This window comes from Opisthocomus hoazin, chromosome 1, assembly GCF_030867145.1.
Source record: "Opisthocomus hoazin isolate bOpiHoa1 chromosome 1, bOpiHoa1.hap1, whole genome shotgun sequence".
NCBI lineage: Eukaryota > Metazoa > Chordata > Aves > Opisthocomiformes > Opisthocomidae > Opisthocomus > Opisthocomus hoazin.
The window spans coordinates 29,935,108-29,951,651 of NC_134414.1; the positions used below are offsets into that span (position 1 = coordinate 29,935,108).

General features: G+C 36.5%; 1 protein-coding gene across 5 annotated transcripts in view; it reads left to right on the plus strand.

The window, feature by feature from the left end:
- NBEA (neurobeachin) overlaps positions 1-16,544 on the plus strand; it is a 544,466-nt gene that overhangs the window by 339,621 nt on the left and 188,301 nt on the right. For all 5 annotated transcript variants that reach the window (XM_075420361.1, XM_075420351.1, XM_075420371.1 and 2 more), the window contains one exon: positions 13,757-13,881. In XM_075420361.1, coding sequence (XP_075276476.1) covers positions 13,757-13,881 — 125 coding nt within the window. The remainder of the gene's footprint in view (positions 1-13,756; positions 13,882-16,544) is intronic.

Below are 16,544 nucleotides of genomic sequence, written 5' to 3' on the forward strand. Positions count from 1 at the left end.
AGATTTGTGCTACAGACAAGGGAAAAATCAGCTGTGTGTTATGATTGCCCCACAGAATTGCATGACAGATCAGGTAGCTCAAAGGAAGGAAAACATTAAAAAGTATATCCAGAAAAATGAGTTGTAAAATACTTTGTATGCAAACATTCTTTAAAGCCTATACAGCTTGTTTTTCAAAACCCACAAAAATAGAGATTTTTTTCAGCAGAGAACAAGGAAGTTTTAATTCTGTGTTGTCTTCTTTTTTATGTCATCTCCCATGAGTTTTGCAGAGCCAAAAATAAATCATTAGGTCATGATGATATATTTTGGGATGTTTTATGGAAGAATGTTTCTATACTTCTAAAGAACCTCTTGACTGTCAGAAATAAAGTAAAAAATAGAACAGTTTTGAATTACTTGCCAAGCTGGCTTCTTAGCTCTTACAAAAATTCCTAGGAACAAAAAAATGTGAAGTTAAGATTACTTCAGCATTTATTTGATAATACTGCAAACATGGTCTCTATTGAAAACTGTAGCACTCATGGCTATGCCACTTGACAAATGTTTATATCATCAATACAAGTTGCATTTTTGAATGGGAATAGCTGTTTATACACCAGTCAAGACTTATCCAGTAATTGGGCCAGCATGTCTTTGTTTCAGCTCTTGAGAACAATATTAGGTTTAAAACTAGAGGGGTGCTCTGTCTTAACTTATGCTGTACTTCCAGATGATACTTGGGAGAAAAAGAAATGTGTCTTGAAAAACTTGCAGAAAGTGTAAAACTGCAGACTTCTATACATTTTGAAGTCAAAGATTTCCAATTACTGAGGTTAAAGCAGCATTTTGCAATAGCAATCATTCTGTTACAATAATGTATTATTAGACTTGCATTTTAATAAACAGCTCTGTGTGATGGAAATTAAAATAATTGCCTAGGTAAAAGTTTATTATTTATTTATTAGATTTTTATTACTGTTGCTGTTTGCTGATAGGCCTCAAGGAAGCTAATTACTTCATCTCAATGCCAGTTTTATAAGTTAGCTGTCTTTAAACAGTTCCAGCTTGAATTATTTATAATGGTTTCAAACAGTAATTCATTATGGGTTTTTAAGAAATAGTATTGAAAAAAAAAACTACATGTCTTAGCTTTAGAATAACACTTTAGAAATATTTAGATAACACATATTTTTCTTTCTCCTAATTAAAGGTTTTGAGAGACAACATTTCTATTCCTGGATATTGTAGCCTTCAAGCCGTGACTTACAAACAGGAGTAACTAGTGACAGAAGAAGTCCTAGCTGTCTACCTCAACCCTGCTGTTTATGTTAAAAGCACAGCTCTAGATTCTTTGACAAGTCATTGCTGGTTTGCCTTGAAACTGGACTGTAGTTTGTACATTCAGTAGCTTCTTCAGCTTTCTATGAGTGGGTGAAATGCCTAGTGGATGAGGGAAAGGTTGTGGATGTTTTTTACCTGGACTTTAGTAATGGCTTTGGCACTGTCTCCCACAGCATCCTCCTGGAGAAACTAGCTGCTCATGCTTTCAATGGGTGTACGCTTTGCTGGGTAAAAAAATGGCTGGACTGCAGAGCCCAGAGAGCTGTGGTGAATGGAGTTAAATCCAGTTGGCAGCCGGTCACGAGTGGTGTTCCCCAGGGCTCAGTTTTGGGACCAGTCTTGTTTAGTATCTTTATCAATGATCTGAATGAGGGGATGGAGTGCTCCCTCAGTAAGTTTGCAGATGACACCAAGCTGGGTGGGAGTGTCGATCTGCTCAATGGTAGGAAGGCTCTGCAGAGGGATCTGGACAGGATGGATCGACGGGCCTAGGTCAGTTGTATGAGTTTCAACAAGGCCAAGTGGCAGGTCCTGCACTTGGGTCACAACAACCCCATGCAGCGCTACAGGCTTGGGGAGGAGTGGCTGGAAAGCTGCCCGGCAGAAAAGGACCTTGGGGTGCTGGTCAACAGCCGGCTGAGCATGAGCTGGCAGTGTGCCCAGGTGGCCAAGAAGGCCAACGGCATCCTGGCTTGTATCAGGAACAGTGTGGCCAGCAGGAGGAGGGAAGTGATTGTGCCCCTGTACTCGGCACAGGTGAGGCCACACCTCGAGTACTGTGTTCAGTTTTGGGCCCCTCACTACAAGAAGGACATTGAGGTGCTGGAGCATGTCCAGAGAAGAGCAATGAAGCTGGTGAAGGGTCTGGAGAACAAGTCTTACAAGGAGTGGCTGAAGGAACTGGGATTGTTTAATCTGGAGAAGAGGAGGCTGAGGGAGGACCTTATTGCTTTTTGTAACTACCTGAAAGGAGGTTGTAGTGAGGCAGGTGTTGGTCTCTTCTCCCAAGTAACTAGCGATAGGATGAGAGGCAAAGGCCTCAAGTTATGTCAGGGGAGATTTAGATTGGATATTGGGAAAAATTTCTTTACTGAAAGAGTGGTCAGACATTGGAACAGGCTGCCCAGGGAAGTGGTGGAGTCGGCATCCCTGGAGGTGTTCAAAAACCACGTAGACCTGGCACTTCGGAACATGTTTCAGCAGGCATGGTGGTGAAGGGTTGCCGGTTGGACTTGATCTTACAGATCTTTTCCAATCTTAATGATGCTATAATTCTATGATTCTCTCACAAGAAATTCAGACTCCTTAATCTGTGCATCTGGAATGGAGCAGACAACTGGGGCAGCATCCTCATCAGCAGTCACACGTTATCCCTACATACAAGTCTGAACCTTTAGCAATTGTCCTTAAAGCAAGCCAATCAGGCACCAAAGTTTCCAGGAGCTTCCACAAGCTCTCTTACTTTGGATACCCAGTCTGAAAACTTGGGGATGTTTTTTCAGTTGTTCAAGCACAGTAACCCTAACTGAAGCAACTCATATATTTACTATATTTTATTACAATAGATAACAATCTTGAAATACAGACTAAATTGTTTTTCTTGTAAAAGGTACCTGCTTCAGTGTAACATCTGCAAAAATCTCAGAACTTCTGTGATGTGCTGATGTGGACAGTATGGGGGTGACATTTACAGCAAGCTGAGGAGGGACCCCAATCTCCAGCTTTGCTTATCTGAGTTTCTTAATGCAGTGGCATTATTGCTATTCAGAATTCAAAGGGACAACAGATTTTTTTTCCTTCTTTTCAGAAAAGGTAGACAAAGCTACCTAAAGGACCCAGAGACGCTCATTTCACTCAGGAGCAAAATATCCTAGCATTTACATAAGTAGAGAAGATGGCACTTGTGCAGAAGGCAAAGGAGGAGGGTGTCACTGGGAGATTTGAATAAATCATTAACTCTGTCTTCCCTTTTCAGTACTACACCTGAACTAAGCAAATAACGCTAAAAAAAAAGCAGTTAGACGGGCAAGAGTTGTTTCTTGGGGAGCTGGGTTTTGGTTTTTTTTCAATGAGTTTCTGTGCAAGAAGGGAATCGGACAGTAAGATGCTATAGTAGAGATGCTATAGTAGAGGCAAAGCAAAAGTCCAAGAGAAAGTTCTCTTACTTTCTGTTGCTCATAACACCAGTTTATGTGTTTTTTCTGCAGCCAGTGGTTTACCTTCCCTAGGCAGAACTGAGTTACCATGCTTCTGACTCAAATGCACTTTGATATTCTTGGCTGAAAAACTGCACAGGGGTAGCGAGCTGTATTAGCAGACAGGTGCTGTCTACGGAATTGTTGCTAGAAGAATATTTAATGTTTGAAGTGCCAAGAGATGAACTACATTGAATACTTGATTTAAAAAAAAAAACACTTTAATCCTGTAAATACTTTAGGTAGTATCATAAGAACTTTACCTATTAAAGTTAACCTTGTTCAAAAACCAGCATCTTTATGGCAAAATTAATAGTTGTACTAAAATAGTTTTCATTTAGTTTGTCAAATCAGAATTTTACTGTGTTAAAATTAGGATAAGTAAGTCATTTTCTGAGATGTTTATCTGATTACTTATGGATTGTAGCTGTAAAATGGCAACATACTTTCCAGACAATTTTGCCAAAATGTTGTACTGTTTCATGAAGACTCCTGTTAGATGCGTTCATAGGGCACCCATTTATATTCTGCTTTTAATATGACACAAAAGGTGCTTCATAAGCAAAATAATATTGCTACCAGCAGGTGGTATACTTGTACAAACAGAAGAAGAGTTGAATGGAAATTTTGATTTAAAACTTTTTTTTAAATCAGAAAACCATATTTTAGTTAAATATTTTGGTGAAAAATTATGATGGTATAACTTGCTATGAAAATTCCTGGTATTTTCCCTTTCATTTTTTCAAATTAATAAAAGCCTTCAAATTTTTTTGTTTTGAAATTTTATTTTTATGTTGTATTTCTTCACAGCAGGAGGGCATAAGCTGTTGTCATGGGACCTATTTCTGATGTGATGTTATAACAAACAATAGGCAAAATGTAATTTTTTTTTTCTTGAAATTGGAAGTAGATTTGCTAGATAGTTCGATTTTGTGTTAGTGTAACTGAGATATTTCTGCAGTTTGAATAAGCAAAGCTGCAACTTAGCATGGAATGCATTTTACTTAATTTTAACCTTCCACAATTATGCTTCTGGTCTAAGCCATTCTGTCTGTCTCTTTTTGCAGTCAGTTAATAAAGAGAGAGGCAACTTCAATACACCATTCATTCCATCCTGGAGTTTGCTGTACTGTGGCATCGTGGTAGTACTTATGAAATCTTACTAAGTATGCCACTGTGCTGAGATGACATGAGGCAACAAAAAATGCATTAAAAACAAAAACGTCCTAAAATACTGTATATTCTTTCAAGACATTTTCCAGAAGTGGATTTTACCCGATTTTTAATTTATTTGAACTTTAAAAAGGCTTTTTGGGTTGTGGGAGTTCTGCTGTTTCTTTCTTTGGAGTGATGACAACACATTCTGAAATAGAAGAAAGGTTCCAAACTAGAAATCAAGAGTTAAACCACAGAGTATTGTTCCAACCCCTTTCTTTTCCTTTTCTTCAAAGATAGTATTACTATATGTCTTCATTTTAGTAACCTTAAAATTTATTGCAATTTGGTGTTTATAGTGATACAATTTGTTATGCACTTACTTTCTGCTGTAGTTGATTTTTTTACTAAAAAAACCCCTTGTGATTCTGGTGACTCAAATGCCAACAATTTATGTATCCACTTTTTATGTTGCCTCACTTGTTCATTCACTGTCATTGGATTAACTAAAACAAACTGAGGAAAAAACTTATGGAAATGACATTGTTTCAGTTACTTGTACTACATGTAGTGTCCTACTATTGCACATTAGTATTTGGATAGATTTGCCAAAGTTGTCTCGCATTGCTTTATATTTATGTTTTACATTAAATCAAATTGATAATTTAAAAAAAATCTACTTACCTTTAGTTTTACTTTGTAGACATTTGGGTTATCATCATTTTCATTTCTAATTTTTTAAGAGGTACATGACTTTTTTCTTTTGTTTTTTTTCCTATATAGCTTTATGCATGGTTAGTCTTACTTCCCTGAAACTGCTGCTTCTTGGTATAAGTTTGCTACTATTTAATAATATAGCAGAGATCTGAATGAACATCCTATCTAAGCTTTATAAAAAATGTAGACAATCAGGATAATTGTTAGTCCTTCTTTGGGTGTGTATTCCTTCAGAACCTATGTAATGTACTAAAATCCTCAATCCTTTTACAGATTGTCTGCAATTTATATAAATTTTCCTGATGTTTAGAAGCAAGTTATCAGACCATATAATATAATCTGGAAATTAACTGCCTTGGAAGTTAGTGTTTCAGGTACTACCATAGCTAAAAGGAACACCCCTATGGCCACAGCCTCCCTTTCACGTCTGCTGGCATTGCTCTTCTTTCTGATCTCTCATCTAACTGAAGATTAATACATCTGGAGAGATTTCTGTTTTCAGCTTCCCCTTTCTATTTTTCATCTTTTGAACTTCAGTGTCCTCGATTTTTTCACTGAAATTGAGTCATAAAGGTGTCAGGAGTTGAAGGGTTTCCTTAGGAGTGTGCATTAAATATACCTTTTTCCAGTGCCTTAAGAAGAGAATAAAAGCCACATAAATCACACCCCTCTTTTTCTGACAAGGATGCTACACTTTAAAACAATTCTTAGAAAATTCTTCCCCAGAAATTTCATGGAGCTTTAATCATTAGTTGTCTTCTGATAGTTTTTGATCTCTTTTCATTTGCAGCCAGTTCTTCCTCTCAGCTTTGTCCTTCATTATTAAGATAAGACCATTAGTAAAATGATTATAGGAGAGAAACTGTGGTGGCAGTTTTCTTCTTGCTTTTCAGAAGTGACTTCTCTGCTCCTATTCTGTAATATTTTCCACTACTTTGAGTTCCTCCGTGCTCTATTTCACCCTTACTTCAAAGTCCACATGAAAACCCTTCCCCTCCACTCAAACCTTGCAAAGCTACGACACATAAATACTTATCTCTGTCGAAGTTTGCAGGTTTGTGAATTGCAGTCATCCTTCACAAGTGTGAACATCTTCAAAATTTTTGCTTTCCTGTTTTAAAACCTTTTACCATTCTCCAGTCTCCACAGGGAAACTTGTGGGTCAACTAGTATGTAATCTGCTGGTAATCTGTGCTGCATATATTATTAAATGTTAAAATGAACCTTTTTTCCCCTCTTTCTGTTCATAAAATAATCATAGAACTCCACAGTTCAGCCCTAAACATCACAGATTTCTAGAGTTCACTGCCTTAAACAAAAGTAGCTCAAATTCAAAGTCTCAAATTATTATAGATTATCTAACATATATTCTTGATAACCCCGTTTTATCCATTTATCCATCCATTATTATTCACATGGATTTCTTTCTCTTCCCATCCAATTTCACAGTTATTTCTCTTCCACTAGTTTCCCTAGTCATTGATTTTCTTCTCACATCTCTGTTCGTTATAAACTTACTGCTTCTCCATTTTTTCCAGCTCAGTTTTGCTTTTTCTTCACCAATCAATAATTACATTTCAAACTTTTTATCTATGCTTTTCAATTTCTTTGCCTCCCAATTCATTGTGTGTACAGTTTCCCATTTCCCAGTATCATCGAAAATATTGCTGGAAGAGACCTTTTAATCTGTCCCTCTGTTTCACTCCTGCTCCAGGAAAATTATTCAAATTAATATTATCTGTTGGTTAGACCCCACTACTTTTCTTTTTTAATTTCTCACTGCCTAACTCTAGACTTTACTATCAAGTCCTTTTTCATTTTTAGGGCTCTGACTTTGTCTATATTTCTCCTCAAATTTCACCAATCATTCCTGTCTTATGTCTCTTCTCATTTTATTTTTTCACATTTTGGCAGCCCTGCACGGGAGGTACAAAAATACTTGTCACCTCTCATGACACTTCTGAGTGCGGCAGTGCTGGCCTGCCTCCTGGCCATGCTGTTGGGACATGAGGCACCTGGCTGGACTGCTGTTCTCTCCCCAGCACCTCCTCCAGCTGTCAATGACCAGGATACTGACTGCAAATTCACAGGGAGCTCCTCTGCTTTCTCTCTCATTTCTACCCTTGCTAGTTTGCTGCCCTGATTACAAATACAAGGTAAAGTGGAGAAAAAGCTGGCAATCATTGATCGTCCAGCCATACCCCAGGAGATGCTACACTTAACGAACAGCCTAGGCATCCCTTGTTTGCCCACTGCAGCGACCTTGCCTTCATCACAATCCCTCGGTATTTATTGCCAGCGTCCTCCCCACTAGCTTCTTATGTTCTTCTTCATCGCCTGTCTTCCTACTGTTATGTCACCTCACCAGTGTCTGAACGTAGCTTCATCGTATTGTACTGATATCCTAAGCCTTGTAGCTCTGCTTCCAGCAATCCGTATATCATCCACATGACTTACCCAGGATGCAGCTGCCCAGGTTCTTTCGAAAATTACAGTATGAAACTTCTCACACAAGAATTGAGTCACTCAACATCATATTCATAAAAAAAAATTTAAAATATTAATTATTACCTACATTTCCTGGAGTATTTAGCATCCTTCTATTTAAATGGTAAGCTCTTTTTCGAAGACTTTTTCCCTTCTACTCTGAAACTCTGCCAAATATACTCCTGGTGTTTATCCATAGTAATCCTTGTACATTTTACTTAAGAAAAAAAAAAATATATTCCTGTTTCTAAGAATGCCTGAAGGTTTTTTTTTAAACTCGTATTTATAGTATTTTTAACATCTTTTCCAACTTTCATTGCATTAGATGTTTCTTGGGTTCATTGACATCTTTCTTCCTTGTGTTGATATTTCCAGCTTTTAGTATTATTGATATTATTGATATTATTTTTTTAACATTATCATAAGTTTTCAGTATTTCTAGTTTTATTTTTGGGATTCTCTAGCATGCTCTTTTAAAAAATGTGATGGAGCTTTGGGATTTTTGTAACTAAAAAAGTCTCTTTGTTTAGAGTAACTAAAGTAGTTACATTAATGATGGCTTCTGATATTTGTTTCTGTACATGTACAACAAGGCTTTGTTTTCTTTTAGCCATTATAACGTGGGATGTGATTTTTGAATACCGGTCTCACGATCTTGATAAAACCAGCAATCACTGTTTCTGTTTTAAGCACAGTCAGAAAAACCTTCACTCGAATACCATTATTGTGTCTGTTGCTGTATCAGTTCTGAACAGCATTTGCTCTTTCATTGTTACAGAAGACTTTTACTACTTAGATCTTCTGACAAGCCAGTTTATATTTTAGCTTGTACTTTTTACAAGTAATAAATATTGCATAAATAATAATTTGTATTTTTTGTAGTTGAAGTTTTTTTCACTTTTTTTTTTTTTAAATGTTACAATATTTCTGTTCTTCATTTTACCTTAGGGAAATGCTTTATACTTTTCCAATACACATGTTTTCTCATTTTTCAAAACATAATCATAATTCCACACTATGAAAAGAATTGTTTTTCCTTTCTAAAATAAGTTACAGAAAAACAACCGGGACTAATTCTTGAAATTACAGATCATCAGTTCCTTGCCTTTTCTGTGCAGTTTCCCAGTGTTACGAAGACTATGGGTTCTCTGACATCCTTCCAGTTCTGTGACCCACCTCTTTTTCCAAACAACTTTCTCCCCTTCCCCCTGCCTGCAAGCTCGTTCCTCTTCATTAACATATTCAAACTTAATCTCTTCCATCTGGCAGCCCATCCTTTGGGCTGAAATCTAAGGATCTTTTATGGACATGTGCCCTGCTCCTCTCCACCATTTGTGCTTGCCTCTAATTGCTGTAGCTGTAGGTGACATACAGCAAACTGCATTTGTGTGTGGACAGGGACTGGGTTTCAGAGCCATGGAGCTGCTGTCGTGGATGCTGACTGCCCACAGGGTGGACAAAGGCTTGCTCTTTAGGACAGCTAATATTCATAAGAAAAAGAAAAAGCCCTTCCCAACACTTCGGAGATGTGGATGAAGGAGTTAATAGAAAATCCTTTCAAAAGTTATCTTTAAAAAGTCTGAGCTATAGAGATGTTGTGAAAAGACAGGGAGGATTTCGCTGTTCAGTCTGGCTTGATACTCCTCTAAATTGTTTTGGTGACAGAGAGCTACACAATTTCTCCTCCAGGAGGGTAATAGATTGGGCTACCTGAAATACTTTAGTCCATCTCAATAATCTTTGTCCCCAAATATATGGAAGGTGTGTGTGGTATGGTAACAAAGAGTGTTAAACAGAATTCTGAGCAGTTCCGAGTTTTAGGGCAACTTCGCTTGGGAGGCTTCAAAGCTGTTTGCTCTAACTTATCAAGGTCCACATTGGCTATCTGGGGTAGCATAAAAGCACTTTGCCTTTCCATCCCATGCTGGCTTTTAACAAGATAAAATGCTGTTTAAAGTAGGAGAATGTACACAGCAAGCTGCTAAGCAGGCACCAGTGATGACGGTGAAATAGAATTTTTAATCCTTCAATAACTAGTAAAATAGGGCTTGTTCCATTAAAACATGTACGTTCTGTGTTTGTATTAACTATATGAAATACTGCACATCTGAAATTTGGGATGAAGTTTGCAACATGCACACCACTCCAAATAAGATTTTTCATTGTTAGTAACCTTGTAATATCACTAGTTTCATACCAACCCTCATTATTATAAGGATGATAAAGGTTTATACTGGGTGATATTACAGTTTGTAAGGAAATTTTCTTGGCAGTTAAACTCATGGTGTGGATTTCTTTGGGTCACGTGTTTTAGGGCGCATTTTAAATAACTTCAGTTAAAATGATACAGATATATTTCTTTTTTGGAGTATGTAGGAGTAGCTTATGAATGATGCTATGACCTTTCAGTTCTTAAAAAAAATTCATTACAGTATGCTTAATATGCACTTTTTCATTCAAACAAACCTGATTCAAAATGTTGCTTAACTGGTATAAGATATGAGGGAGTGAGAAATTGCACTTAATCTTGCATGTGGAAATAAGCATTATTAGTAATATATATTATTAAGAAAAGTAAAGCTTGTTGTAATATTGTACGTGTTGTGGAAATAAATTACCAAAATGACTTGATTTAGTCCACATTGCCTAGGAACAACAGGTTGTAGCAGAAAGAGATGTGGATTATTTGCAGACACCCTCTCTTCTAGGAATGGCTTGTGCCCAGTACAGTGTTAGAAAGTGTAGTTCTGCTTGATTTACAGTCATCATCTAGAGGTACCCAACAGCTACCTGAATTCCTGAAAAATCTTAAAGCCTGAGTGACATCCACAGGATTAGAATATAAGTATTCCTAAAGTGCTGTAATCTGGGGGCTAGACAATTTACTACTGATTCAGTCCATAGCTCTGGACTTTTAAAGTTGGTTAAATTCTTAGTTTTAGGCTGGAGCTTATGGCCACAGTCTTCTACTTACTATTATTTTTAATCTAATAAAAAAAATGTAATAATATAACTTTTTACGAAAATCCCACAAATTTATCTGTCTATAATGCAAGTGATGAAGTTCAGTCATTCAAAGCTTTCTGTAAGTATAGCCATCAGCTTTTCAGTTGTCTGCTTTCTTGCTAACAATAGGGTGTGACAAAACATCTTGTCTTTTTATTAAAGATGTTGCTCAAAGAGTTAAGGGTAAATCTGAGAGTAACTGGTTCAGATTCAGAAACCTTTTCTTTAGGGTTCAGATACCATCTTCCATTATACCAATAATGTTGTGGGATATGTTCCTGTAGAAAACTCTGGGAAGAAACTTCAGTTGTGTTTTAAAAAGACTTATGATTGGGAATAAGGTTTGTGTTCTATTATATCAAAATTTTTATTTTTGCACCAATATTCTGTATTTCAGACTTTGATCCCTGGTGAATTTGTAACCCTTTTTTGGATCCCCAAAATAGACCTTATCTTCTGACAATTTCATCAGGTCTTTACTTAGTGACTTTAAAATCTGTTTTACTTTCAGCTGAGAATATTCAGTATTCTTCAGACTGATTATTGTAATTAATGGATTATCAGATTAAGCACAGAACAAACTAAAAATGTAATTTTTTTAGTCTTTGAATATTTCTTAATTTCATAAAAAAATTTTAATTCTTGCATAGTTATATCATTCTTATTAACCTAACAGCCTTTTTTTATTACTATTGGGGAGACAAACACTATTTCAGAGAACTCTTATGTTTGAAAGAGTTTTCATTAGTATCTTTACTCCTGTTTCATCGTTATTTACTTTTAGATGGAAGTAAAAAGGGAAAGTTTCTTTTCTTTCAAAAAAATCAGTATGATAAAAAGCCTTTAGGATTATCGTTGATATAATCAGTTTAAAACATAGACTAGGAGTGCACAAGGCATCTTTAAGATTTGTCTTTTAAACCATGGGGCAATTGTCTGCCCATGTTTGCATTCATTTCACACAGGGGTCAAGAGGATTTAGCAGTCACAATAGAATTATTCAGTGCTCAATGCAGGAGGAGAAATGATGGACTGATACTTCAAGCTAACACGACGCCTGTGAGCAAAAACTGTATCATAGTACAAAACCAAAGTGGGCTATTTTACTTGGAAAAAGATAATTGGCAGTCAAGCTAGCAAGATATTTCTGTCTCATAGCATGCAGGCCAGGCCATTAATGCTGCATCTTCCCACCATGGTAGCTCAGAGGCACTGCCTCGCCTTTACGCAAGATGCTGTGAGTGGCTCTGGGTGAGGAAGCAGCTCCCACTGAACCCCTGAAGTTGCCTTCTCACTGCTAGTAGATAAGTAAAATGCCTGTTCTGCGAGGCAGCAATGAGGCCCTTCGTGCAGACTCAAGCACATAGTGAAAATTTCATTCAGAATGAAAAAAAACAAGTTGACTAAAAAATGATAGTGTCCTGCTTCTGAAAATTTGCAGCTGGCTGGAAGGTATGCTGCTACATCCACTCCCCTTGGTGCTCTGCCCTCCAGAACTGATCTAGGTCTCATGACAGCAGTTAGTAAAGTTGGACAAAAACTCAGGCAAGCATGAAAAAAGAAGCTAAGTAGACTGTAAAAAATGAAAAGGCCTGTTCTATATTAGCATATCCTCTGGAAATGGCTACCAGCGCATAGCTTCTGAAAGTGAAGGCAATATAGAAAACGGTGGCTGAACTAACGCCTAGAAGAATCCAGCAGAGACGTAGCCCATACTCGCGAGTTGAATACTGGGTGGGGTTTTGGGTTGTTTGGTGTTTTTTTTCCCAGCTGCCTTTTGTCCATGCACCTCCAGGGTTCTGCAGATAGATTGAAAATGACTGGTTTAAAGCAGCGCCCCCCTAGTTATGGTCTGCAAGGTCATGATCTGCAGAATCATTTAAGTGTATAGTGTGTTCAGTTACAAGTTTGATGATAAGGATGCATCCACAAATCTTTTGGTATTTGACAGTGATCCAGAAAGATTTTTAAATGTTGGCTTAAAATACAGCTTTGCCTGAATATCCCACAGTGTACTTACCAAATTGATGTGGGAGATGTTTGTGTTGAGAAGGTCAAGAATTTGTCTGAAAGTGAAGCTGGTCATTTCTTTAGAACCAAAGCTGAATATCAGATAATTATATATGTGAATGTTTTGACTTGAATATAGATTAACAATGGCTTATATAATTCTACAGAACTTTAATATTGCCTTTAAATGTAAAAAGGCAACATAACACAAAGATGGCCATGGTTGTTAATGGTTTGTATTAGCTGGAAGCTATAAAATCATCCTAGTACTGTTAGTGCTGGAATAATAATTTACCAAGACAATTACCACATGGTGGAATTTTTTTGCTGCTCTAATTCAGTGTTATTAATAATGAATAAAATTGCAATTTTCTCAGGTTGCTAGGGGCAGTGGGGAATTATTTCAATGAATATTTCAGCACATTAGTTTAATCATAGTTCCACAAAATTCAAGTGGGCAATATTTTATACTTCTAAGTTCAGTCTGCTAAGGGACCATAGTCATTAAATTGCAAACTATTTGCACTGAGGTCCATTCTATGATTTACAAGCCTTGTTAAAAACACTGTAAAAGAAAGCAAGCTGTGCCATTAATACTTGTAATTTGATGCTGCATTTGTTAATGGGCTCAGTGTGATTAATGTTTCTAGCAGCAGGCAGAACATTCTGAGACGAGCAGTGCTGAGGTTTATAATGTATAAATGCATGTACAGAAACATTAAAATATTATAAGTTTTAGTAATATATGTTTTTACAAGATTGTATTGCTGAAGTAGAAAAGCAGCAGTGAAATTATGCTATAATGTATATAAATACATTTCAAGCTGTGGTAGGTGCTGATGTGTGTGTTCTTTATTTCATAGCCAACTGCATGATTTCTGGCGCTTGGATTACTGGGAAGACGACTTGCGCCGGCGGAGGCGATTTGTTCGCAATGCTTTTGGGTCTACTCATTCTGATGCTCTCCTAAAAGCTGCTGTGGAATATGGTCAGTGCTAACTGCTGCTTGAAAATATATCTGATGATGTTTTCTTGAAGTCCATGAATGCCTGAGGATAGTCTCCCTTCTTTTCTAAGGACAGTGCTGAGAATTCCTAGGACAATGTATTTTTAGAAAAGGAATTCTTTCAATTCTTACACTTTAATGAACCAGAAGACTTGAGCTTGTGGGCTGTTAAATTCTCCGGTCCCCAAGGGATTCACATTATACCTCTCTAGCATTCCCAGACGCTAATTTTGAGACACTGGTAAGAGTAACTGAACTTGTATCTCTGGAGTGACAGAATGAAACTCTTAGGCCATCAAACTAATGTGTCATAATAGTTCTGCTGGAGACCTTTTGTGAATGAGGATTTAACTGTTTTTAAAAAATATCAGAATTTTTATCCTGGCATGCATAGTCTCAAGCCAAAAGTATTTTTTTCTGCAAATCATGAAAAACGTTAAGAACTTGTTTAAAATAATTATTTTAAGGATACTTATGATTTGAATACTGGACTGACTACATGGGAGCTTCAGTCTAGGAACTTCAGGATTGGATGATGTTGGATTTTCATGGAGAGGTAGCTGGAGTATAAAAGAGGAATGAGGAACATGCTTACAGATTCCCTTATATCATCTAAAAGTTTCATATATTTAGTGACTTCTGTACAGCAGACTGAACCTGCGTACTCGAAAAGTCTAAAGCAAATTTTTTTCTCAGGTTTAAACTGGGGTACCTCTCTAAGATATCAAAGGCAGCAATTTTTTAAAGAATGTTAAGATGCTTTTCTGTCTTTTTTTTTTAATCTCTAGTACTGAAAAAAAAATCCTGGGATTCTTTAGCATTTAGGAGTAAAAAATGGAAGCAATTATACACAAAGCAAGTTGAACCTTTCAGCTGATGTGTAGCCAAAGGCTAATGTTGCCAGAAGTTCTGAATATTATAGATATAAAGCCAACCATGTGACTTACACATTTCACCAACTTTGCAGGTTGTTGAGGCACATAGCTGGGATTCAAACAAGGTTAGACACATAAATGAATATCTGTGTGTGCAGTTATACTAGCTAGTGTAATTTAATACTTTTTCAAATGTGAAGGGTAACCTGTGAAGGACTTCAGGTCATAACTGTTCATAAATCGGCTTAAGGAAGATGTTTCCCCCAGTAATACATAATACTGTACATTTGACAGAGAGTTATTTTCTCCACATTCTTCCAAAACATCAGAATAGAGCTCTTATGAGAGGCAGATGGAAAACTGTGCTAATTGCTGTGTTGCTTTTGTAAGGCAAATAATCATCAAAACCACAGCCTTTATGCATTATATAGGCAGGGAACACTTAAAAATATTCTTATTAATTAATATTTTTCATTTTGGATATTAAACTAGCATTAAAACAGGAAGAAATTATTGATAAACTATTACAAAGTTTTAAGCCTTGATATGTTGTTTTTAAAATACAAGGAGCTTTCCATTTACTTAGATGGATTTTGTTTCATGCCTTTACAGCAGGAATGTTGTGTCTTTGGGATAAGATTGTACCCAGAGGATGCTGGAAATGGTTTTAGGTTTTTTTTACAAGAACTATAATACAAGTTGCATTTAAACAGTTTCAGCATGTTGCAAAGATTTCGTCCATTTATGCACTTTCTATGTTCTAGTATTTTAGTGCAGGTGCCAGCTGCCTGATAGCAGACCTAGCCTGCAAGACAAAGCTACAACCGAAAGAAACAGAAAAACTGAAATAGTTACCTTTTCATGTTGGATTGTTTCTATATAATTTCATGCTCCTCACCTGTTAGTGCATTCGACATACAGGAAAATTAAAGCTCAGGTGTGTTTAGAGGTGGTGTGCATCAAACTTCATGGTTACATAAAAATCACAGTAGACTGAAGTTGTCCTGTTTGCAGAATTAAAATAAATAATTCGAACTTTTCACATATATATTAAAATTAACATATGGAATTTTAAAATAGCGTGCATTAAAGTTATAATTCATGGGTTCTGTGTAGAAGTACTTACTTTTTAGAGGCTTAAGCCTTTGGATTTTAATACTGAAACTTTTAGCTGACCTTCCTCTGTAAGAAAACATCCTTAACACTGATGTTATTTTTATGCCTCTTGGTGTTACTAATGAGTTGAATAATTTATGAGGTTGTCATGTGAAAAGGATTTGGTGCAGTTTGATGTACTTTTAGCCTCTGGTGTTGGAATGTGATTAATAAAGAGCTGGAGGCAGATTTTTTTTTCCATAGGGCTTAACTTTCTTTGGGTTGGTTTTTTTTTTATTAGCTTTGTTTTGATAATTTTGTTTGGAACGGTTTGATAGGAAAATGCCCTTAGCTTCCGAAACTAAGCATGATATCACACTACAGAAAGAATTTAAAGCATTTTAAAAAAATCATACTGCATAGTTTTCCAGTAACAGATTTTTCTCCTGACCTCAGATACTTTGTTTGTGAGAAATAAACTATTCATCAAAGCAAAATTGTTAGGCTTTTGTTATATTAATAGCAATATTTCATCTTGACTGATACCTCTAGCACAAGTACAGCTATTTTGAGCATCAGTAAAACAGTGGAAACATCTTACAAGTTTTTGTTATCTACATTGACTGTCAGTTATCATTTAGGATTTTGTGCATAAATATTGCAGTGGAGGAATGT